We start from the raw sequence: 26,230 nt of genomic DNA, 5'->3' as shown, positions 1-26,230 counted from the left end.
TCAGTTTCCCGTTATCATCACGGAGATCCAAGTGCCAACGTGATGCAGCAGTCATTCGCTAACTCCAGACTCGACGAAGATTTTACACATGACTTGAAGCACGTGGCAAAAGAAAGCAAGCTCCAACCCTGATCCCAGTGTGAAGGGTCATGCAGCGGACAGAGCTGCGAGGCTGTACTTATGGCGGAAGGACACACTCAGGAAGGATTATATTTAAATGCTTATGGCTAATCCACCAACATGCTGGATGGAAAGTTATTTGTGGATCACTGAATAATGTGATGCAGGTGGAGCTGTGTGTGGGTGAGGTTTCATGCGAGCCATAAAATGCATTTCTGCAGCCGTCCCATCATTCAATCAATATGAAAACATACAACATATGTTCCTTGATTGATTTTCTCTTAAATATTTTATTAACACGGTGTAACATACACAGTTTCTCATGCCACATGCAGATTGTCCAAAATAGTAAAATCAATTGGGTGTCAAGAACAGAAAAGGGTGACTGCTGCACGTGAATCTGACCTCGGTGGATGCCCCCCCAGGAGAAATAAATCCAGTCCACCAAACAAAAGTTTCATAGTCATGCATTTGTGACACTCTGTCACTTTGCATCATGTGACATTGATTCACGATTTCCTGTAGAAAAGAAATATTACAAATCCAAGTTAGAATTAAAATGGGTCACAGAAAATGAAGCCTGGTTTAATGAGCTGTGCCAATCAAAGGAGAGAGTGGGTGTACTCTTTCACAGAGTCTTCCATGTTGACGGACGGGTGGATCCTGTATCGTAACCAGCATCAGTGTACTTCTGATACAATCCAGTCTGTTGATGAGTGTAGTCAGAGAGAGGGAGAGGGACAGCTGGCCAATCAGAGGTGACATATATCAAACATGAAGAAGTCCTGGACCATCTGGCTGAAGCTCAGGAGAAGGCAGAGATAGCTCACACTCTGAGGGTTATAAGTCAGTTCTAGAGTGAATAAACCCAAGTCTAGCAAGAAGAGCTCCAGTCTAATCAGAAAGGACCTCAGACCTTCCTGATGTTCTTGGAAAGAGGACAATGGAGGTCACTCCCATGAAGGAGAACCTCTGACCCAATGGTAACATTCAGGCATAGTGGGGGAAGACTGAAGCCTACGCCGAGGTTGGTCTTTGCTACAGTAGAGGGAACCCTGGAATTGATAGTAGAAGTAACTCAGGACAAGAGGATGATAGTTCAACCCTGGGAGAAATATCAGGCAAAGAAAGGTGCATCCTATGTCAAAAAGTTGGTTGAAGGAAGTGGAAAAGGTGCAGTGGGATATCATGGGCAAAGCGTATATCCCTGCTACACCTTACATGGGTGCCAAGAGTTTTGGGCCGGGAGATTGAGGCAGGTGAGAGCAACTGGCTCATGCTCTTTGCCACAACAGTCATAAATGAGTTGACAAATTGAAAGCTAAACCTGCAGTGGAATTGCTCACACTACTTCTGGGGCTTTCTGTAGAATATAAATAAAACATTGACAGCCTAGACTCAAAAACAATCTTTAATGGGTCAGTAGGGGCGGAGTCCGAAAAGAGTTGTGGAACTGGCGATTATTGGATATTGATTGATGAAGTAGTTTCGGTGTCAACACAGGCCACTTCCTCCTGAAATAAAATAAAAAGAGAAATCAAACTTCAGAACATAGAGCACGTTCATACTGTTCATTTTGTGATGTCACCAAAAGCACTTGAGATTTACCTCCAAGGTCTACACTACTTATCTTGGTTCATGTTTTAGGAGCCTGAACCGACCATGCCTTTTGTGTACATTGGACTTCCACTGCAGAGCTTTATTGTGCGCATGACACCTAGTCTGCTAATTTTTATTAATAAATCTAGTTTGTCTATCTTTATTAAGCACATTAAAACCTTGGCTTTGCACCTACATTATGTGCCCAGGACCTCTTCTACCAGTCTCAACTATGTGTCTAGGGCATCCAAGTTCTATTCGTATTACGCGCGTAGAACCCTATTTCTATTACCTCATTTAGCTGTGCACTAGACTTCCTGACACCTAATCCTATGGCCCCAGGGGTCCTGGTTGATGGAGTGGGAGGTCCAACATGAATGTTCATTTTGATACAGAAAGAGGAACCTTTGCCGTCACCAATTTCAGTCAGACCACTGTGGCCTTTTGCACCCTGTCTCTTCAAAAGGCTTACAACCTGAGTGGAGAACCCTGTGATGGTGTATTGGAAAATGAATATTGAAGACTAAAATGTAGGCACTTTCATCAAACTCACATGCTAGAGGAAACTCCATCACACAATTCGACCTTGAAAGTACCAAGTAAAGCTATAGGGGTCACACAGTGAATGATGTTCCAGTGTATATCAAAACCTCAGCTGATGTTATCAAAGAAAGAAACATGCTGGAATACCTATTGCTGGTGATAGTTAGCAATTAAGAAGTAAATAAAGAGAATTGCCTTTTATTTTTACACTTGATGGCCCCTTTAAATCTCGCAACATTAGACGCCTCGGGACCAAGTGTAAAATAAATAACCTGTAAATCTTACAGAAACAGTTAAATGGAAGGTGCAGGATTCGCCAGGGGATAAATAGTGTGACAATTCAAATGCAATCCCTGTCGATTGGTAAATGATAACAGTGCCATTATTTTCTGTGCTACAAAATGCTTAGTTAGTGGTGCCTATCTTGTTCCTGCGGGAGGCAGAGGTGCACCAGACATTCCAGAAGTGTATTTCTGCTTTCTTTACAGGTTCTGGGCCATTGCTTTGCACCATCTCTTTGGTATCTGTTAGCACCAGGCAGTGAAAGATGCGCTTTATAAGATCTTTACCATTAACACAAGCAGTATCCATGCTCCTGTGAGCCTTGGGTAATCAGCAGATGGGCTACCTGAAAGATGAGTCTCAGGGTCATGAAGCCAGCTGGACCAGAACACTCAGGGCACACCCCTGACCCCCTAAACTGACAACCCAGTGAAAAAGTCTAAGAAACCACCGCCATGATTTCCGTGATATTTTTTCTCTACCTATAAAATGGAAACCAAACAATAGTTAAAGAGTGTGACGCCTGGTGAGGCTGAGCTGTATTTCTCTATTCATATCTTCATTTCAGCAGTGAGCAGAAATGGACTACCAAGGGCAGATCTAACTGTTGTTGCCACCTGATTTAGAAAGAACTGTGAGTGCACCGACTTAATCTTATAATTGAGCGAATTACCAAAGTAAAAAGAATCGAAAGATCGGAACAAAGATAATTCATCTTTTTGCCATTAAATTACCTCAAAGACTTCTCCAACGATCTGCTTTAAGCTAGCCACAGGAAACTCATTGGGTGTCTGATGGTGTGTTCTAAGTTTTTGTCACGTGGTTTTGTCTGCTGACAGAAATTAATCTAGAAAAGAGTTGAGGTGTCTCTCCTTAGACATCATGGTAAACAATATGAAAGGGATACAGCCACACTGAGAAGCAAATTGCAGACTCTTGGAGAAGGGCAATGGTTGGGTGTGACCGAAATAAACAATGCTCTTAGCACCCTACGGGGCAGATTTACAAGCCCCTTGCAACATTTTTACGACACTGTTGTTTCACTTCTGTGACACAACGGCGTTGTAAACAATGCACCACCATGCAAGTGATTGACAAAGTGACGCGTCTAGTGAGATGCGTCACGTTGTAAAGCCCTGCGCAACATTATACCTGCGTCAGGTATAATGTATGCAGGGTGAGCGTTCCATCGCAAGGAAGCCCCATAAAAGTGACGCAATGAAATCTACAAGATTTCACTGAGATACTTGTATGCTCGCTTGTAGCAGGTGTAAGGAGTGACGCAGCACTATGGGTATGGGCCACCCCTGAGCAGTGCTGGAGTTCCGTCACACTTGCGACACGACTCCAGCACTGCGTCATTTATACGCTGACAGATGAGTCACGCCTCTGTCTCTCCTTGCGCCACATTTTAAATGCGGCGGATCCAGGGTGGCGCAAGGGGTTCCCAACGTCACGCACAATAACTGGCGCATCCCTGCTGATCTGCCAGGATGCGCCAGTTATTGTAAATCTTCCCCTAAATGTCTTATGATCCGGTTCTTGCCTTTGCGACTACTGGCACTGGGTAGAAAGGGCTGTTCCATAGCCCCACAGGTCAAGCCCGTGGCAGCAGCTCTGGTTATGCCTGACTGAAGGCCATGAGACCCGGGAGAGAGGTCGAGCATGAACCTAAGCAGAATAAGATAAGAATTACCTCCCAGACATAGTACAATTAAGTTGCTGTGGGGAGCAGCTTAAGAGGTAAGTTACACAATGCTTCAATGAACCACCAAACCGGGACTCAGTCTCCCACACCATGTTTTTCCCCCTTCTTGACTGACTGATCCCAACTCCAAGATATTTGGTTTGACCTTCGGACCACAGAGATGTCTCTGGCTGCTCAACTCTGATATTATATTTCGAGTAATGGGCACATTAACTTGACTGACTCAGTTATAGGTTGTACACCCTTATTTGGAAGAGCGACAATTACCAGCAATTTACTGTGGCTTCCAATATCCGGTCTGTCAGACAAATCAGTAGTTACAACAGAGGACACATGGCTAAATCTCTGGGAATCTTTAGACCAATTAGATCTGCAGGCTGCTGCAGTCATTGGTTCCACCAGCTCGACAGGGTAGATCAGTTCTTCCCCCCCTCTCTCTTGTCTATTCCTGACGGTTCCATACCCATTTCAACATGCTGAGGCGAATGCACGGGAGTAAAGGGAATGTTCTGCCCTTTAGAATGGACTGGGATTATCGTGAAATCTCCTGTTTCTTTAGACCAGCATAAACACTGTTCCTGAAGCTACCCCATTAGTGGTTGACTCATATTTACCATTTTACTGTCCGGCTGGGACCTTGGCAGCATCGAACATCTTCTTTCTTCCTTCCATGCCGGACATGGCTTCCACATTCTTACGCCAGTCGCTCACCTCAACAGGTCTTTCCTGTGTGCGAAACAGAGTGCAAGAAAAGCATAGAATGATTCAATGGTAGATAAAACATATTTAATAGCCTCACTTGAAAAAAAAAAATGACGTTATGAAATCAAGTTTTTTTAGGAGTTTGTGTTTTTGTATAGACTTTTAGTTGCCCACTACTGTTCCCAGCGTTCTTCTTCGAGGGCACCAGCCAGCCGCACCCTGTTCATTGGTCAGTTAACACAACCCCTGATCTCCTGGTTCTGTCCCGCCACAATTTCCATTCCACCACTTTTCCTAACACTGCATACCAATGACCGCCCGAGCCCTCCAACCTACTGCCCATATCGAAGACAATTTATTTGCGAAAGTTCCTGAACTACGGTCTTAAATCCCTTCTCTCCCTCCCTCCTGTAATAATAATGATTCCCCATTTGTAAAGCATGAATTTATCACCACTAAGAGTTTGAAGGCGCTGGGGGCTGTCAGGGAGATTAAGTGAGCTATTGCCCAGAGCCACACGATGCTGAGCTGAGGTGCCAGAGGGGATCAAACCGTGAGACCCGCGCTCTGGAGTCAGCCACTCTGGCCACTGCACCACATGCAAGATGCAGACTGAACATGTTATGTAATTGTCCACGATCTGATGGCAAAGAGGGGGGCAATGGGGTTTAGATAAGGTGCTCCTTCTTTGCAAGTGATAATTAATGCGACTTTTGTAAGTCTGTTTGGATTGGGGGGAGGACCTTCTTCGATATTTGTTGTAGAAGTGGGTTAAATGACATTGAAAATATTTACTCTCCAAATCAGCAGGATTCACCAGCAATAATTCAGAAGCGAGGCCGGAAGTACAACTCTAAGAGGTCCTGCTCTCCATCCTGCTTGTGACTGCCAATACCTACCAAGTATCAAAAAACTCTAAGGGAGTTCCATGCCCTTATGGTGCTAAACACAAAATTAGCCAACAATTTCTCCTCACGCTGCATACTGCAGTCTTTCTTCACCAAGTCAATCTAGTTTTGCTCTACATCATCTTGGCCATTATCAGTACTCTCTCTTTGCCAGATCCTCCTCTTCATGGACGCATATCTGTTTATACTCATTCTAAATACTCTCCTTGTCACCCAATCATTCTTTTTCATTCTCGCTTTAACTTCTCTCCTTGATGATCGATCCAGTCATTGTTTGTATCCTCCAGGGCTTCTTCCTGTTTCCTCAGTCTTTCCCCCCCAAGCGCCCCCTCCCACAATGGCGCAACTCCCAACTACTGCTGCCTGAGGCTACCGTCTTTCTCGCCCTCATTTTCGTTCCTTAATTCTGGTCTATTCCTTCCTCAAGCCTTTCTCCATTTGCCCCATAAAGGGTTCTTCGTTGCACCACGTCTTTCTCTCCTTTAGACTTTATATTTTTTAGCATCATTAATTTTCCTGTAGCTATAGTGCACTGTGCATTAATTCCAGTGTTTACCTTTCCATCATGCTAACCTTTCCGCCTCAGTGACCACGAACTATATAATGCTGTCTCATTTTCACACAATATTGCTGGGGAAAAAACTCACTTTCCCCAGACAGAAGTTGCAAACTCATCACCCTGGAACCCCTCTTGGCCCCCTGCCCACTACATCTTTGCACGTGCTCCTTCCCTTCAAAGCTACACATTCCTGCACATTTTCCTTTCTCCTTTTTTCCTGATCACTTTCCCCGTCGTAAAGTTCAGCTTTAAAACATCGTTTTTGCATTGTATTGCAGAGTTATAATACTTTTGCGTTTTAAAAATGAAATATCGAAAATACTGTTCGCGATTTTATTTGTGTTGTTTTTTCTTCGATTCGACTGTAGACTGACAGGGATTCCACACTAATTGTTACAGATGCAATGTTCTGATTGATCCTTGAATGGGAAAGAGGCCCATCTACCTCACCTGGAAAGAACAAATATTCCTATATGTGTTTGCATTGTACTCACTCACCTTCTCGGTGTCTTCCTTCTTCACTGATTTCAAGTTGGCTCTCAAGTCCATGGACACCTTGTGTTTGGAGCCCAGGAGAGCTCTCAGCATGGCGTCGGCTGAGACGCGCACCCGGCGCAGAGGGGGACGCTTGAACTTCCCTCTCAGGTCCAGAACTTTCATCTTCAGGGTCTGAATCTAGAGAACGGAAAGGAACAAAGAACCAGAGGTGTGAAATGATAGAGCTGCATGTGGCGGATGAAGCAATGGAGGTGAGCAGATAGCTCTTGCAATGAAATCTCTGCGCCTACTGGTCCATTATGAAGGGGTTTCTGTAGAACCCTGCTCCTTTTTGCATAACCACATAGGTTGCATATGAAATGATTCCCAATAGAATCTATTTGCTGTCTTGTACAGGGATCACTGAGCTAAGCATACAAAATCAGTATTGCTCCCCAGCCATTCATCCTTCTACCTGCTAAAATAGTATCTAGACAAACATGGTCAAGGGGATTCTTTTTTCCTGAACATGCTCTTCCCTCACCTCTCTCCTGTTGTGCAGAACCTTTGCCTCGCAGTCATATCGCTCCTCATCCACAATTGCTCCTTTGGAGTGCAGCTCAGTGCACAGCTCCTGACAGAGGGATAGAAAGTGGATACACAGCAGTCAGTAAGGTGAATTCCTCCAAAATGTTACTTCAACATCTTCTTCTCTTGCCTTGTTAAGACACCACCTCTACCTATCTCTCTCACACAAACCTCACCCCTCAAAAAGAAATACTGATGTGTGGTGCCAAGATCTTACTACTGGTGTCATCACTGGGTGGTCAAACGAGTTTAAAGCACCATCAATTATTGTCACAATATACAGTGTATCTACTCTTGACCTTCGAGACACAGCTTTATCACAGTGGTAACCATTACCTGGCCTCTTGTAGCCCGTGATATCTACTGCTCATAGTGGCTAATGTGCACTGTTGGTTTTATTATCATATGATTGTCAAAACAATCCCACAAATCTAAACCTTAACATCTACAACCTATATCGAGAATTGCTAAAAAATAAAAGTATTTCAGGAACAGAGGCCTAGTTTAACAAGGGCAATAATCCTACAGGTGCTTTAAAAGAACGAAAGAGTAAAGGACAGGGAATCACGAGTTAGATTATTTTATTTGTTGTTAAAATAAACCACGGACACTATCGTAGGCACCTTTAAAGCAATCTGTGTGGGTGAGGGAGTCACTATCAAAGATCTGGGTTGGGAGACAGCATTGCCCTGTTGAAGATTGCTCCTTCAGTAGACATCCAGCTTTGTCAGAAAATATATTTTTAGCGGTGCTGTGAATCTAAAAAAAATCCTTTTTCGAGGTGAAGGATTGAGGAAATAAGCTCGAGAACTATTATCATTTCACACACATCAAACTTCCTCCAATAAATTTCTGTCTCTGATTCTGATTCTCTTTTGGGTTGTTGCTGGTAAGATGTGTATAGTTATTAAAGGAATCAGGGCAGCTTGGAGTACTTTAGGTAATATACTAATTTTCTGAATGTAGCACATTGTTGGGAGTCTGTAGAGTGACGCCAGTGGTGGTGAGATAAAGTCTCTGTAAAATAACTGCCAGGATAACAATGATACTGTGTTGATTCACAAATGCTTGTGTTTGCTCAGAGTTTCCAACGTGAACTGCAAAATGGTCCTGGCATTCTGCACAGATGAGAGATTTCACACCAACAGAAGTGAGATACTGTTGAAAGTTGGGATTTTCACGAGTATTTCCACATCCTGCCTTTTACTGATATATATTTGGCTAGATGTGAAGGAATAATCAAGAAGAAATTCAAAACACACAATCTGCATTTGAGGGGCATTCTGTAATAATCCCCCTTTAAGTATGAATCACAAGAGGAAGTAGATGTATCAGAACAAATAATGTACCATATGAAGCTTGAAGCCTTCTCGTTGATTTTATAGTTGGATGTATGTGTTAGTCCTGAGGAAGGTGGCAGAATAATTTGTGGTGTGTTTCACCGAAACGAGATTAACATGTTTCTTATCACTCATTGGCTATGACTACCGTCACTTTATAGCTGTGACAATACCAGAGGTGCTGCATTGAGATACTTTTTCAGCCAACGGTAGTATTTAGCTTATGGATGAATGGGTGTGTTTAGTGTATGAGAGGGGATGTGGTTTCTAGAGGGGCCGGAGGGTTGCGAGGGTTGTACAATGTAATGTATTTTTTACATGATGGATTATAATTAGATTTAAAAGTATAAAGGGAAATCAAATCCAGTGAACCGTAAAATTGCTTGGTACTATTTCAAACTAAAAGATTTTGTGCAAAGCATATTGTGCCACCAAGTAGAAATAAACCTGGCAAAAAATTGTTACAGGTGAGTGGTCTCTCAGTTTAATGTAGTGTATTGAATCCCCTGTCCCCGCCTGTTTAATTTATATTGGGTTAGCTTCTTGTCTTGTAATTTCCTTCAGCGCTGCCCAGCTTTCTGGTTCAGCTTGTCACTGGTCTACCCAGAACAGTGGTCAAAGTACGACTATTGCTCTCAATCACTGACAAAGATTACACAGTGGAAGAGTCGTTGTAGAAGGGGAGATAAAGGGATGTGGACTAACTACTACTTCTTTCCTGAAATTTAGCACATTCTTAATCTAACTTGAAAAGTCCAAATGTCACATCAGTAGGGTGTCTTAAAAATAGAATCCCGGGTTGCCCTTTGGTTGAAGACCTTTATTTGGGAAATCTCTGTGGTGCACAGTGGCTTGCTTGATTAAAAAAAATTCTCAATAAACGAATCCTCCTTTCAGTGAAAGACAGTGCGGTAGAAAGTATAGCCTATTTGAAATTGGTTCCTCTTCTGATTGTATTTCAGGTTTATCTATGCAATGCTGGCATCCTAGATTATCCAAGTTACTGCATCCATTAAAAAACAATAAAACGCATTGAAGTGTCCATCTTTCGCTGGTTCGTTCTACTGCTATTCACATTTCTCTGTTGGTTTGACCATTTTAGTAAAGCTGTGGCAAAACACTGCAACCCAAACATGCTACATTCTTTAATCCCTTTCACCATGTTGTGGCAAATAAAACACTAATAGAGACATTTACATAAGGCTGTGGCATTCACATAAGGCAGAGATACCTTGTGAACTCTAAATGAGAACTCTCATGTTTCCTAATTCCATGAGATAGTAACTAATCCAGTCCTGTGTTTACTTTGTGTTGTATATATTCCATTGGAATGTCAAGGCTACATTTACCAGAAAACAAAGTAAAAGCATGGAATCCAAAACTTGAAAAAAGATTTCCACAAAGCGTGGTCATAACTGAGGATCATTTTGCAATGCTTTAATTGGAATAAATGCAAGAGGAACAATAGACATGTGCACTACACATTGGTCCTTAATAATTAAATAATGGATATGATACAATGACAGAAATTACAGATTCAATGGTCTAGAGCAAAGAGAAAGTGCATGCATATTTCACTTTATTTATAAAGAGGCAGATGATAAAGATTGCAGATAATAAAGTGGATTTCTATATTCCTATCACAATATTACCAGTGCTTGTGCGACCTGTTTAAGATCTTCTTTTGGATGAGTCACGTAATTGCTTTAATGACTTAGCTGGTGTTGATCACCTTCTACCAATGATTTAAATGGGTGTCTTGGTTTAGATTTGTTTCTAATGTGAAACATAGTGATTTGTGAATCTATATAATCTTTGTGTAAAGACCTGTGTGAATCATCTTTGTGAACTTGTTGTTTTCAGGGTTTGGGTCTACTATCCGATATCTAGATTGATTTGTTTTGGTTTTAGTTCCTGTCCGGTCATCCAGCTTTTGTTGAAAAGGCGTTCCTTTCAGTGGCTGATGCAGCTTTGATCTTCACATCAATCTGCATGTGGTCCTCATATTGGTGATATGAACGCCTGGTGCGTCTAAGAACTACCTAAGAGACTCAAGATACGCATGAAATAAGGGGGAGGCCAGTGGACAATTCTTGGCCTTGCCCTCTTAATCAAACAGGAATAGCGCAGCGCTTGACATTGTATTCCCAGTAAGCAGCCTGGGAGACACCTTTAAGGAGGAAGATTTAAGCACTCGCTTCACTGACCTGAAGTTGACTCAGTGACAAGCCGCTGGTGTTGAGCCTGGGGATTCTCTCCGACAGATACCTATTCTTTTCTTCCTCCCTATCCACTTGTTCTTGCTCCCATGCATCCTTCGCTCTGGCAAGCAGTAAACTCTATGGGAGAAATAAGTCACCAAAATATCAGTGATAATGAAGATTAGTTACAGATGGATTTAATCGCTGAAATCATGTTGGGTTCAGATTCTTGCATTAGTTCACCGCTGTGCTTCTATCACAGTCATCAATTCTCCACACCACAGTGTTTATCTGTGACAAGGTTTCACCGTGCACCACAGAGGGAAAGAGCAGTGCCATGCTTTTGATTTTGGCATGATAGATTTATATACATAAATAACTCATTTACATAATCAATAGGTATGCTGAAAATCTATCATTTTAATAACACTCCTTTTAACTCTGGAAATTCTGTCAGGGCTGATCTCATGCATTCAGGTTGATACATTTAAACTGTTTTCCATATGTCATTCTCGCCTCATATGATAATCTGAATGTAGGTTCCACCACTAACAAGCGAAGTCAAATCCTTCCAAAGTCTGTTCCTTTAGCACCAGTCCTTATGTTTTCCATTTCATGTGCTTCCTGTCCTGTCCCATCTCTGAAGGTCCCATCAGGATCAATGTTAGTGATTGCCCTGGGGTGCAGGACCATCTCCGTCGCATTCATGCTCTTCTTAAGACAAAGGTTTTTAGAAGAATATTCATTTAAGGGAGGTGAAAAATAGTGATCCTTCACCTGAATAAATATCATCAGGGACAGAGTTGCTTGCCATGATTACAAGAACAATGGTGTCTGGTTTTGCTGCTTTTTTTTTTTTTTTTTAATTTATTTATTGATTTTTTTATGACAGCATACAGACAGTAAAGAACAAAGAAATTTTTCGCCATAATACCAATGAGCATTAAACAGTATATTTTCTATTACATCAAATCATAGATTCTTAAAGTGATAGCGTTTAGAGGACATGGAAATGACAAAAATATAAAGAAAAGCCATATGCATTAATTTCGCCACATTTTCCTTGCTAACCCAACCAATTAGCCAACGGAGACCATATTTTGAGCCCATACGTTTTCTTCTTAATGCCCTTAATTGTATATAATGCCATCTCAAGATGGTACATAGACAATAATTTAGTTTGCCACGTAATAAAATTTGGCGGATCTTCATCCAGCCATTGGGATGTGATGCAGGAGCGATATACCGCCATACAAATAAAGATGAATCCTTCCTCAAATGCAGAACCCTGATATATCGTACCCTCATCACACCCAAAAATAACCAAAGGAGCTGTTAATTTAACAGAAATACTCAAACTACTCCTCAAATAACCCTCAATGTCTGCAATAAATTGCGACAACCTAGGGCATCTATAAAACATATGGGCGGCATCCGCTGCATGTAAATTACAGCGGCTGCAATTTATCCCACGCATTGAGTTCCATTTAGCCAATTTACTTGGCGTATAATATAATTCAAAAACAGACATAAAATGTTGGCTAATCATTGACCCGTTAAGTAGCACATTCCCCGCAATCTTCATGCTTCTATCTAAATTGACTTGTTCAAGATTCAACTTGATTTGCCATTTAAGTGCCCTATCCTTTAAATCGTCTTCCACCTTCTCTAAAAGCAACTGATACAAAGATCCTATTTTATGCTGTCCCTTTATGACTTCAACTATCCCAATTTTTCCCAGCAATATCATCTGTTTTGCAAGTTTCTGACCACAAAAACTTCGTAGCTGAAGATATTTAAAAAAGTCACCATGATACACATGATACTCCTTCCTTAGATAAACAAATGAAACAAAATCATACCCTTGAGACAGATCACCAAAATTCCGAATCCCTAAATTATACCACCTTTGCATTACCCCGTCTCTAAATAATTCTGGGAGAAAATGGCTTTTCTGCAATGGAGTATAGATATTTATATTTGGGCCGATTCTAAATCTCTTTTTTATTGTCCTCCATATAACATAAGCAGAATAAATAGTCTTAAATTTAGTTTTTTTATAATAGCTGGGCTCAATAATCCGGTTTAAACATTGCTTAGCCTCGGCACCTAGAAGCATCTCGTAAATAGAAGGCGAGGCAAAATCCTCAACCAGATCATCAGGGAGAATTAATACACCCATGTGTTGCAGAATCACTACCCAATGATAAAATTGAAAATTCGGAATGCCCCAGCCTCTTTCTAGGGGTAGCACACATTTTGCTGACGTTCTCCGAGCTCGATGATATCCCCAGAGAAATCTGGAGCACATTCTATTTATTCGGGAGAAATTACTAGAGGAAATAATAAATGGAAAAGAACGAAATAAATACAAAAACTTTGGAAAAATTAATATCTTTAGTACATTGCTGCGGCCGAACAGTGATAGCTTTAGGCTATTTAATCTTTCTAGGAGCTTGTTAGAGGAGCCAATAATGGGGTCCAGATTTATAGAGATAATTTCTTCAATTTTAGCTGTAATATTAATCCCCAAATAATTGGCTTAATTGACAATATTAACCACTTGGCTGCTATGCGTTTTCCCCCCCGGTGCTGGGATCCTCCATTTTCCATTATTCATGACGAGCTGGGCTCGTCATGAGCGTGCGAGGAGGCTACACCATGACGAGCCCAGCTCGTCATGAGCGTGGAAGGGGTTAATATTCTCCGGTCGGGCGGCATCTGAGTGAATGAGCTGTGTCTTGTCGATATTCAATTTGTATCCCGAGAAGCGCCCAAACTTCTCGGCTGATTCTATAATATTTGGGAGTGCGGTAGACAGGTCAGAAGTCACTACTGCGATATCATCTGCATAGGCACAGATTTTAAAATCCTGATCCACTATCTGCACTGGTTTAATTGCAGCATTGCCCTCTAAGCTGACAATAAATGGATCTATGTACAAAGCAAACAGCAAGGGGGAGCAGGGACACCCCTGCCTTGTCCCCCTTGCTATTGATACTTTCCCCGACCTCCTCCCAAGGATTCGAATAGTAGCCTGGGATTTTATGTGGTTGGTCCTGGAAAGGAAGGGGTTTCCTGTGGAGTTTATAAGGGAAATTCAAACACTCTATTCTTGTCCGTTTGCTACTATTCGAATCCTTGGTTTTGCTGCTGATGATAAAGGGAAGCATGTCAGACATTGTCAGCTCCCACAAGTCCAGTCTTCTATTAAGAAGGAGACTATCAACAAAGACAGATATGTCTTGTAAGTGAATGCTAAGGAGATAGTGGCATATGTGTGTAAGAACCTGGGATTACCCATGGTACAAACCTGGGCAGTGGTAGTAGGGGATCACTACAGGTTCTAAGATCAGCTCTTGTCTTCCCAGATAGTAGTTCATCATTTTATATAAACAATGGTTGCAAGAGAACGTTTAGATCCCTAATACAGCATTCTTCTAAATGAATGTCAAAAAAGATACACAGTGTGGAACAAAATCATGTCTGTTTGAGGTGATGCAAGTAGACGTCATGTTTCCAATCTTGGCTATCAACGGTTATGCCCCAAGGACTCGGATGATAAAAAGACGGAATCAGCATAACAAAAGGCCCATGCAGCTTTAAGCTATCTAAGAGGTCCGGGAAGGACTTTATGCATATGTACACAAAATAAGCTCCCCGAGAATGTTGTAATGTATAGAGATATGTGATGTATCCCTCCCAACGCTACTCAGTACAAGTGTTGGACATTAAAAAAATGTAATCGATTGCCCTCGCACACCACCAGGTGTCATGCTTCATCATAGGACAATCCTCGCTCTCCAAAGCCTCCGTTTGATGGAGAGTGGGCCTACACTTGGAGTCAGGGAGGCACTTCTAATTAAGAATGGATCTGTGGTGTAAGTATGTTAAAAATCAATGAGGCATCCTAAAACAGTTTATTCGCAAGACATGACACTTGTTGAATAAAAGCAGTTGTGGAGATGAGGGGAATTAGAACCCCATCACCACTGTTACCGTCAACTTGTTACTGCCTTGTGGCTCAATTGAGTCTGTGGCTTTCATCAGGACGGGCAAATGGAATCCTAATGAGGCAATGTGGTTTGCTTCCAAACCAGAGTGACCTGTGTCTACTTCTTAACTGATCTTGCTTTTTAATACCTGTGGCTAGACAAGAATATCCTTATCATTCCATATTCTATATGTAGGAAATGCATCACAATGCTTGTATAGTTGAAAGCATGCAAAACTCGCATGCTTCGTGGTTTTGTGGTACTTCACACGTGAGGTTAAATCATGTCAATATTACAGTTGTGAGACTAGCTCAAGATTTTACTCCAATGATGGGTTTTCTACACCCCCATGTAAAAAGGGCATAGGGATCCCTGTAGTCACACTCTAAATTGTAATGAAAAGAAGGGGTAAAGCTTTTAGTGTGCAGCACACATGTGCATCCACCTTCATACATATCCAGGGATATTGTGTCCTCCTGATCTAACAATCTCTTACTTCATCAAGGTGCGTCCCTTCCGGCAAGCCTAGATGCGTCTGCTCCTTCCTCCCAATGTGTGTGGAGTGGAGCGGGGAGAGGGTTTTCATGATGGGTATCGAATCATTGAATGAATTACGGTGATGCTTATATAGTGCATGCTGTCACCCTATGGGTTTCCTGGTGCTTCAGACTAAGAAGAATTGACCAGAATAGAATAGGTCAGAGCAGAAAATCAGGGAAAAAGAAGTTAGACCCTAGGAAAGAGCCAGGTTTTAAGACTCTTTCGAAACTCGATCAAAGAATAACTTTGTCTGATATTCTGGGGTAGCTCGTTCCATAGACGGGCACCAGCCACATTAAATGCCCTCCCTCCCATCCTAGAACGTTTGAACCTGGGAATCGTCAATAGGCTGGCACTAGAGGAGCGAAGCTGCCTCTTGGGCTGGTACCAGTTACATTTTTCCTGCAGTGGGACTAGACCCAGCTCGTGCACCGCTCTGAATACCAGGAAGAGTGACTTAAAGTGAACCCTTTCCTTGATAGGCAGCCAATGTAGGTGTCTCAGGGCCAGGGTGGTAGATGAGCGCCGCTGCCTATTAAGCACCAGTTTTGCTGCTGCAGACTGGACTCTCTGCAATCCCTGAATGATATATTGTGGAGCCCCCAAATAAAGGGAATTGCAGTAGTCCAGCCTGTTTATCACTGTGCTTCTTACCACCAGGGAGCGCGACTCTTTGGTAGTAGTGGGAGTATCTGGCGTAGCATACGCATTAGGGAGTAGCACATACTGGCGGTCTCTTTTGCCTGTGACTCCATCTGAAGATTATCATCAATCAGAACCCCCAGATTGCGTACCTTGCTGACCGGAGTCAGTGGTTCCTCCTCAGGAGTAAGTTTAAACTCAAACGGTAGATGTTTAGACATCCTGGCAGAGGAGCAGTACACCACCTCAGTCTTCCAGCCGTTAAATTGTAGGGAGTTCTTCTGAGCCAGCCAGCCGTCCCGACGCATACATTGCTGGAACATGTCCAGAGATACTGCATGTTCTCCTTCTAAGGAGAATGCCAATTGTGTATCGTCGGCATAATTGATTAGACTGACTCCAAATGATTTAAAAATGGGTAACAAGGGCTGCAGATATACATTAAAAAGAATAGGACTGATCGCAGAGCCCTGTGGCACCCAATAGACTACCGGGGATTTGCTGGAGGAAAACAGTGCCAAGGTTACTACCTGCTGTCTCCATGCTAGATAGGACTGAAGCCTTTGCAGCGCCCGTCCTTTCACTCCTATCTTCTTCAGTCTCTCCACAAAGATGGAGTGGCTCACCGTGTTGAATGCGGCCGACATATCGAGAAGCACTAAGACAGTGGCATTCCCGTTGTCGGCTCGCATGCGCAGGTTGTCTAGCATGGTGGCCAAAGCCGTCTCAGTCCCATGACCTGGGCAGAGCCCAAATTGGTCTCTATCAAGCAAATGATTATCCTCCAGAAAGCACGATAGTGTCCTACTAACAGCTTTTTCCAAGATTTTAACCGGATATGGCAGGAGAGAGATGGGTCTGAAACTTGCAGGGATTGACGGGTCCAGGGAGGGCTTTTTAATCAGTGGAGTCACCACCGCTTGCTTCCAGCCCTCCGGGACAATTCCTTCTTCTAAGGACTGATTGCAAATCTGCCGCAGCCAGGGAAAGGTTTTGCGGCCAAATGACTTCAAGATTTTATGGGGGAGGGGGTCAAGGGGGGAGCCCGAGGACACACTGTGCGCCAGACTATTAAAAGCAGCATCAGTGAGGGTCTGAAAATTATCCAGGGTCGTTAGCTGTTGTGGGTCTTCATCCATCATTTGATCCAAGTTATCTTGACCATTCGTATTATTAGGATGAGTGTACCGACAATTTTGGCAATCTTGCTTGTCTTGAAAGTAAGAGGCAATCTCATCACATAGTTTTTGTGATGCAGCAACTTTATTATTCAGACAAGTAGGGGAGGAAAGTTCCTTAACAATCTTAAAGAGTGCTTTTGTCCCATTCGGCGCTTGTGTAATAGATGTAGCATAGAAGTCCGCCTTAGACTTAAGGATAAGCTCTTTGTATTTCAGCTGTGCTAGTCTCAAGTCTTTCTTATCTTCTTCCTCTCTGCCTTCTTGCGGATTATACGCAACTGTTTCAGTTCTTCATTATACCAGGGAGCCATAGTTTAATTCCTGTTTTTTAGCTTCTTTACTGGAATTGCCTGATCCAAAATATCGGTTATATAGCTAGTATAGATTTTATAGTTTTCCTCTACTGTAACAGTGGGTGTAAAATGGTTCAAATCTGGGGCGGACACATGGGTTCTAGTTTTACCTACTTTTGCCCATTCCCTGCCTCTCCTATAGGTCCTTGGCTGACTAGTGTTGTCCTCTGGACAGGGCAGCCTAATATTAAAATGAATTAAATGATGGTCAGTCCAATTCTGAGGTATTATATTTAGCACCTTAGTTATAGATTGATTGGCGAACAGTAAATCAAGAGTGTGCCCCCCTTGGTGGGTGGAATGTTCCACCAACTGTGAAAGATTGAAGTTTGCGCATGTGTGCCTCTAATATCTCAGATGGCTGCTAAGATTCCCATCCTCACTAAGATTAAAATCTCCTAGTATAATCATTATGGAGTGTGCCAAAGTTAGGTTAGTGATAGTGTCCAAGAGAGTTTGGTATTGCGTAGTGCATCCTAGGGGCCTGTAGCACAGCAATCCTGTGAGTAGGCTACCTCTGGGTGCCTGCAGCGAGAAACCATAAATTCTATCCCACCACCTCATCTATCATCAGAGACATAAAGTTCAACTCCTCCTCAAAAATCACCCCCACTCCTCCACCTCTGCCCGTTGCTCTAGGCTTATGAAGGATTTTATATCCATTAGGACAGGCAAGTCCTATTTCCACCCCGACTCAGCACTGGTCCACGTCTCTGTTAAAAACAATGCGTCCAGCTTCAGATCTTCCATCAGACATGAAGCCTCCGCATAGTGCTTGACTAGTGACCGGCTGTTAATCAGTCCACAAATGAGGGACTTTTCCACAGTTCTCATTTTAGCCGTACGGTGAATAACTTTACAATCTGTCTTACCAAGATTCATAAGCTGTTCCCTGGAGTAAGTCAGGCGCCCTTGGTCGCCATTAAAATGGGCAGCATGGCTGGCGCTGAGCGCGGACGGGGCGCAGACGGGCGCAGATGGGCTTGCCTCTGGCACGCCATCGGTGCGCCCGCTGCGCGCCCACGCTGCACACTTGCATTTCCCTGCTTAAATATGCAGGCCGGTGCAATCAGCCCAGCCCCTAGAGCGCCTCCCATAATGGCGCCGAGAAATGGCAGTATGACTGGTACTCCCTCACCCAAGATGGCGCTAGTGACAAGAATTGAGTGTTTTAACTCCGCTCGAGCAGCGGGTGAAGAAGAATTGTTTTATGGTGCGGGTAAGTGGCTTTAGTTACACAAAAGATCAGATGGCAGCATGCACAACTAGGATTTTTATAATAATGAAAAAAGCAGCTCCCAGCGATAATAAAAACATACAGGTGCCTGAAAATTCTTTCTGCACAACCAGAGTATTCGCAGTGCAATTCTATAGTCTTGGTGGCAGCGCGCTCGCACTTCCCTGCTTAAATATGCAGGCCGGTGCAATCAGCCCAGCCCCTAGGGCGCCTCCCAAAATGGCGCAGAGAAATGGCAGTATGGCTGGTACTCCCTCACCCAAGATGGCGCTAGTGACAAGAATTGAGTGTTTTAACCCCGCTCGAGCAGCGGGTGAAGAAGAATTGTTTTATGGTGCGGGTAAGTGGCTTTAGTTACACAAAAGATCAGATGGCAGCATGCACATCTAGGATTTTTAAAATAATGAAAAAAGCAGCTCGCGGCGATATGGAAAACATACAGGTCCCTGAAAATTCTTTCTGCACAATCAGCGTATCCGCAGTGCAATTATATAGTCTTGTTAGTCAAGTGTTCCCCAAAAATGCACTCTCAAAGTAGTGGAACACATTCTGGCAGAAAAGTGGGATTTCCTGACCCCTAGACACTTCTTCATGGAATAGGCAGAATTGGCACTAACCAAGATCTTCTTTGAATTTGAGTGGGTAATATACCATCAAGTACGAGGAACTTCGTTGGAGAGTACTTTTGGCCCCAGTATGGCTTGCCTGTCTGTACATCAATTTAAGTCAGCCATATATTCACCAAAGAAAATGCCATGCAAAAACCACATTAAATTGTGGTGTGTGAGGACAAACTGATAATTTTTTTTTAAATGCCCAACCCTTGTACTGAGTGGCATTGGGAGGATACATCACATATCTCTATAAATTACAAAATTCTGGGGGAGCTTATTTGTGTACAAATGTTGTGTTTGGAGAGCCGAGAGCCTCTGTTTCCCTACCCAGGGTACCTCCCGGGGGAGTGTATTTATATAATGACTTTATGCAACCACTTTTGAACCACCCTGTGATGAAACATTTCAAAGCTCTCTTTGAATGAAGCAGTGGAGAATTAAAAGGAACATAGAGACCTGTTTGCCAACAAGGAGCAACAAGTGTATTTGGAATCTGAAGGGACAAGGTCAGGGCAGCAGCATTCACAAGAGGAGATGTAATTGCTAAAAGGCACATAGGCAGGCTTGGGAATTTGGACCAAAGTGGGTCATTAACAGTCATATGAAAGCACACCCGCCATTTTCTTAAAGGTTGTCAGGTGCAGGTTTCTTGCACAGTAGTCCATACTGTTTGCTCTTTTGTTATAACATGTTCTTTTCTTGGCAGCAGGATCTTCAGTGTGGCAAGTGGCAGATTTCTGAGCCTTATTATGCAGACCTCCTTAATATCAGGGTGTTATCAGATACCCAGACATTGCCCAATGTTCATTCTGAATATTGCTTGGCAGAGGAGGTGGCTTGCCCTGTTTTTCACCCACACCCTTCGACTCCAGAAGTCGTGTTGCTTGATGAATTAAAGTCAGGTGCGGAGTACTGATGTATTTGTCAAGGTGTCAGTGCTTGTGCTAATAAGTAAATCTGTTTAGCATACTAGGAACTCTGCAATTGAATGTAAAGCCAGCAACAATAACTTCCTGCATATGAACATGTATGGCAGTGAATAAGGTTAAGGATTGTGAAATGGGGTGGAGATTACTCTGAGATCGGCCCCGGGGTCGTTCAGTAGGACCGTCAGCATCCTGGCATCCTGGGCAGGTGCTCTGGGAGTGCCTCTGGTGGATATGACTGAAGTCCTCGGTTGGTTTCTCTTTAGACCTTTATAGATCACTGGCTATGGTCTCTGGTAACGAGGAACAGGGGCTTTGTTTTTGCAATCGTCTTCTTTGCAAAATTCTATCAGACTTTGCAATGAAGTCTTAGGTATTCTACTGACCCCCCTTCTCTTCCTTACCACAGCCTAAGAGATAAAACTTGAGAGGAAACAAGATGGTCGCTGGGTGCACAGGTATGGGGGTCAGGTGCAGAAAAAGTACCAGAAATAAGAGCAAACAGCGGTAGGGTTCAGGGTCTGTTTGCAGTACAGGAAGTCCTAGCAAATTAAGGATGTTTTTGCACAGAGGCGAGAACTTGGTGTGAAGAAAATTACAAATGAGTAATCACCGCCTTTGAAGCGGCCCAAAACAAGCATGTTTTCCATTACAAATCCTACGCAAACAATTGCCTGGATGCACGGAGTTCTCCCACAACCCACTCAAGCCCAACAACCACTAAAACTCCACCATTTCTACCAAGAGCCTTTTAGGATATATGATCAAGTGAACAACACTTCTACAGTAGCCTACATGGCTTAAGCTCTTCCATACTTCTTTGATGGTCTCATTGTTCATTCAAATCCTTGCAACCCTTCGATAAACTTAATCTTGACAATCAACAATGCTCTAGAATTTTCTCGTTTCGCTAAGACCTACAACCTCTGAAATCCAACATTTCTCTAATGACCCAACCCCTCTAATGCTACAGCCATCTGATCTCCTGGTGTCTCCCATGAACTACTCAAGCCGAGTGACTGTCTGAAGTTTGATTGGGCCAAGACTTAACTAGAACAATTTACCACGGTAAACACCCCTTACTACGCATCCATCACCCCGCATTTTGTTACAACGCAGTAGTTTCAATGACCGCTTTGTAACAACGCATACCATTACCCCGCAAGTTGTACCAACAACTTAGTTAGGGGGGAGAAGGTGTTGGATTTAAAATCCAACACCTTCCCTACTGACTGCACAGACTGGAGTTGGAATAGTAAATTATATTATTCCAACATCCAGCGCCCCCCTCCGCAAGTCATTGTTATGACTTGCAGTGTATTGGTATGCATTGTTACAACGCGTTGTTACAATGCAGTCGTTGTAACAACCATGTTGTAACAACGCGTGGGGTGAGGGAATGCGGAAAAAAGCAATATATTCATTTACCACTAATGTGTCATATCCATCTTAGTATCTATGTTAATTTCCTGCAATTTTCCAGTGACCCACCCAGCTCATCTGAATGCTAGCAATATCTAGTAAACCACCCAACCCCTCTGAATTGCAGCAATCTGTGGTGACCTACAATACGCATCTCATAGCCTGCAAATTCCAGCGCCTCACCCAGCTCATCTAAATGCTACAAATTCTCCAGTGATTCCCCAAACCCATCTGAACTCTAGCAACTCTTCAGTGTCTCACCTTATATGTTTGAAGGATAAAAATCCCTTTGTGACCCATACCAACCCATCGGAACTCTTCCATTTCTCCATCGACCACTCCACCCAATGTAAACTCAATCAATTTCCATGTGACCAACCAGCTGCGTAACAAAGGACCCCCGCAGTGCGGGGGTTCCTGAGCTCCCAGAGGGCCCCCTCAAAGCAGTACCTTGGACTGAGAGCTCCCGACTAAGTCCGGAAGGGGGTCCCTCCATGCGCTTTGCAGGGGGGGTCCTCAAGTTTTTTTTACGCCACTGTGCCCAACCCAACTCCTTTCAACTCATTTAATTTCTATAGATTCTCCATTGATATTCCCTCCTCCAAATTAAATAAACTATAGCAGTTCTCCAATGCACACTAGTCAATAATACCCTTTGGAATTCTAGCGACGTGACTAATTAATTCAAGTAATTGTCCTGTGACCCACCCAATCCACTGAATTCCTGAGTTAATGCAGCTGACCACCCAATCCATCTGTCCACTTAACATCCAGGGACAGATTTATGTCGGACTTGCGCCACGTTTACGCCGCCGTTGTGTCATGCAACAGTGGCGTAAATGTGGCGCATCCCTGCGACCCATTTACTACGTGATGCATCTAGGCAGATGCGTCACGTTGTAAAGCCCTGCGCGACCTGTGGGCGTTCCGGCACAGGGTGGGCGTTCCGGTGCAGGTGCGCCTCTCAAAGGTGCCTGCGTGAAATCTACAAGATTTCACGCAGGCACTTTTAGGCCAATGCTGCGTCAAAACACTGCGCCTGCTTGACGCAGGCGTAAGGCTTGATGCAGCATTGGACAGATAGGGCCCCCAAGAGCATTGCTGGAGCTGCGTCGCGCTTATGACGAAACTCCAGCAATGCGCCGCCTTTATGGCACAGATGCGTCACGCATCTGTGCCGTTTTTGCCCTATGGTGCGCCGCATTGTAAATGCAAAACACACAAGATGATGGACAGAATGTTGCACAATGGCAAAACATTCACCCCCAGTCACAGATTTGGGTTTAATCCATCGTAATTTTGCTCACCAGGCCACCCCAGTACAGACATGGCCTTATGCAAATCAGTCTTGACCCTGTGCCTCATGGGAACAGTCCAGCCCGAACTGCCAAGCCATGTCTTTCCTTGACCGGAATCAAGCATCCTAGGACCGGTTTCTGGCTATCAGACGTCTTCAGCCAGGATAGCTTGACTCCAGTGGCTTAGTGAGCACGGGACCCACGTCTGGGCATACCCTTCCCACATAGGGTGAACAGCAAAACACACAAGATGAAAGACGGAATGTTGCACAATGGCAAAACATTCACCCCAGTCACAGATCTGGGTTTAATCCATCATTATTTTGCTCACCAAGCCACCCCAGTTCAGACATGGCCATATGCAAATCAGTCTTGACCCTGTGCCTCATGGGAACAGTCCAGCCCGAACTGCCAAGCCATGTCTTTCCTGGACCGGAATCAAGCATCCTAGGACCGGTATCTGGCTATCAGCCGTCTTCAGCCAGGATAGCTTGACTCCAGGGGCTTAGTGAGCATGGGACCCTCGTCTGAGCATACCCTTCCCACAAACTGTTGTTTTGCATTTGTCACCCCAAGTGGGATGGGTATGCTCAGACGTGAGTCCCATGCTCTCCACACCACTGGATGCAAGCTATCCTGGCTGAAGACGGCTGATAGCCAGAAACCGGTCCTAGGATTTTTGATTCCGGTCCAGGAAAGACATGGCTTGGCAGTTCGGGCTGGACTGTTCCCATGAGGCACAGGGTCAAGGCTGATTTGCATATGGCCATGTCTGAACTGGGGTGGTGTGGAGTGCAAAAAACGATGATTTAGGCCCAGATCTCTGTACTGGGGTGAATGTATGACATTGTTCTGCATTCTGTCCATCAACTGTTGTTTTGCATTTGTCACCCCAAGTGGCATGGGTATGCTCAGATGTGAGTCCCATGCTCTCCACAACACTGGAGTCAAGCTATCCTGGCTGAAGACGGCTGATAGCCAGAAACCGGTCCTAGGATGCTTGATTCCGGTCCAGGAAAGACATGGCTTGGCAGTTCGGGCTGGACTGTTCCCATGAGGCACAGGGTCAAGGCTGATTTGCATATGGCCATGTCTGAACTGGGGTGGTGTGGAGTGCAAAAAACGATGGATTTAGCCCCAGATCTCTTTACTGGGGTGAATGTATGACATTGTTCTGCATTCTGTCCATCAACTGTTGTTTTGCATTGTAAATGCGGCGCACCATGGGTGGAGGAGCTGCGGCGCACAATAACTGGCGCATCCCTGGGAATGCGCCCGTTATTGTAAATCTGCCCTCCAGTCCTTTACACCTTATTAACCTAAAGGATTCTCTTTTTATCTACCAATGCACCTCGCAAGTATTTCTACCGCCACACCACCCATTCGAGCATTTAAACTCAAATCAATTCTTCGGTGACCCGAGGAAGCCACCTGAGCCCTTGAGAGCAGTTTTCCAGTGACCAACCAGACCATCGGGTCTTCTGTTCTGTAAGTATGGAGGACGTCTGTCCTGCTTTGAGCCCTTATACGGCCGATGCAGAAACATGCCGGATATTTCCTAACCTCTTATTCCCTACTCCTCCCTTCTTACCCTGTACCGTAAATTTCACCGATTCTGCTCTCGAAAATTAATTCACCTCTTTCCCCTTGAGAAGGACATAACCACTATTATGAGGTATGAAACAGAAGGAAGGGAAACAACATTCTCATTAGGAAGCAATAACCATATATAGAGTTGGAGTAACACAATATGAGCCCGAAGAAAGGTGTTTTGCTGCCATCTTGCGGCAATATTTAACAGCGACACAGCAATCAATGTAATATTGGGAAGCGGTCAGTGGTGTTGTTCCTGTCTGATCTTCCATCTACCGTGATGCTGTATGAATGACGAAGCTGATCACTAAGCACAAAGACGGGCTCTAAAGACAGCGAGGCTACACTTACCTTCAGCAAGAGTTTGCGAGATGCTGTGATCTTGGATTTTCTCTAAGGACAGATAAAAGGTTTAATTAAAAAAAGTAAGCACACGTTCCTTATTTAGTTATTTCCTCATAACATGAAAGAACACAGGCATTGTGGGCAGTAAATGGGAATAGCTTAGCATAATACGGAGTGGCAGCAATTTCACATATATATGTCACAGACACACTCCTATGTTTTTCAGGTCAGATGTTAAAAAGGTTATTTTTTGCTAGATTTTTCAGAACAGTTCCTCATTCAGGGGTGGGTTGGGCTACAGGGAATGTTAACGATGGTACTGGGCCACTGGAAGTTATGTAGACAAGACTCCATCTCAGCTCGGAGGGCCTCGCAGCGTCCACAAACAACCATTTGGGAAAACTCCCTTTTTTGCTCTGGGCCAGTCCTTCTCTTTGGTTGTGGAAAGGCGCGTGGCCCCTTTCAGTAAAGATAATGACCCCATTGTGTCTCTAAAGCATACGTTTTGGAATGTTCCTTAATGGTTGACTATGATGCGGGGGGCGGGGCGTTAGGGGGGGTCAGTGACTGAAACTTAAGGGAAGAAAGGATGACGAGAATAGCGGTGGAGCGGGATAGGTAATAGAAAAGAGGATACAATGGTAAAAGCAACAAACGAAGTTGCTAGGAACAGACAAAACTATGGAGCGAGATCCAAATTATAACTCACCTCTCTTCATGGTTTATCCGCAAGGGGCAAGCAAAAGGAAGGGACAGAAAGTAAAAATAAATAATTAGTTTCAAAATGCAAAACCGAAAGTTATAAATGCACAACTTCTCAAGCAAATACACTTGTAATTATTATCATTTTCATGGAAACATGCCAGCCTATTGTGATACAGCAATAGCCTCAAAATGAACAAGTATATTTTACTTGATCTGTATGTGAGTGCCCATGGCCAGGGTACAACTGGTACCCCAGGGAGGCGCTTTGCAATTCCAGAAAAATATTTGGCACTCTGACCATAAAACTAAGGGCCTCAAATATGAAAACTATTGCATTGCTGCGTGAAAATAG

The 26,230-nt window shown here is 43.7% G+C and overlaps 1 protein-coding gene across 1 annotated transcript; it reads right to left on the bottom strand.

Annotated features, from left to right (window-relative positions):
* Positions 1-390: 390 nt before the first annotated feature.
* TNNI1 (troponin I1, slow skeletal type) lies at positions 391-25,276 on the bottom strand. The gene is made up of 6 exons (XM_078644192.1): positions 25,180-25,276; positions 11,034-11,165; positions 7,443-7,532; positions 6,920-7,096; positions 4,867-4,978; positions 391-1,634 (listed from the first exon to the last, which is right to left on the bottom strand). Exons 4-5 carry the CDS (start codon positions 7,079-7,081, stop codon positions 4,871-4,873), a joined length of 270 nt encoding a protein of 89 aa, XP_078500318.1. The 5' UTR covers positions 7,082-7,096; positions 7,443-7,532; positions 11,034-11,165; positions 25,180-25,276; the 3' UTR covers positions 391-1,634; positions 4,867-4,870.
* Positions 25,277-26,230: the final 954 nt, after the last annotated feature.

Source organism: Lissotriton helveticus, chromosome 5_1 (assembly GCF_964261635.1).
Source record: "Lissotriton helveticus chromosome 5_1, aLisHel1.1, whole genome shotgun sequence".
NCBI lineage: Eukaryota > Metazoa > Chordata > Amphibia > Caudata > Salamandridae > Lissotriton > Lissotriton helveticus.
Note: the sequence above shows the minus strand (reverse complement) of the source record. Positions and strands in the feature narration are given on the sequence as shown.

Coding starts and splice junctions, on each gene's coding strand:
- TNNI1 (XM_078644192.1), bottom strand. CDS start 7,081: ATGAAAGTTCTGGACCTGAGAGGGAAGTTCAAGCGTCCCCCTCTGCGC. Junction 4,979..6,919: donor AGAAGGAAGACACCGAGAAG/GTGAGTGAGTAC, acceptor TTTCGCACACAG/GAAAGACCTGTTGAGGTGAG.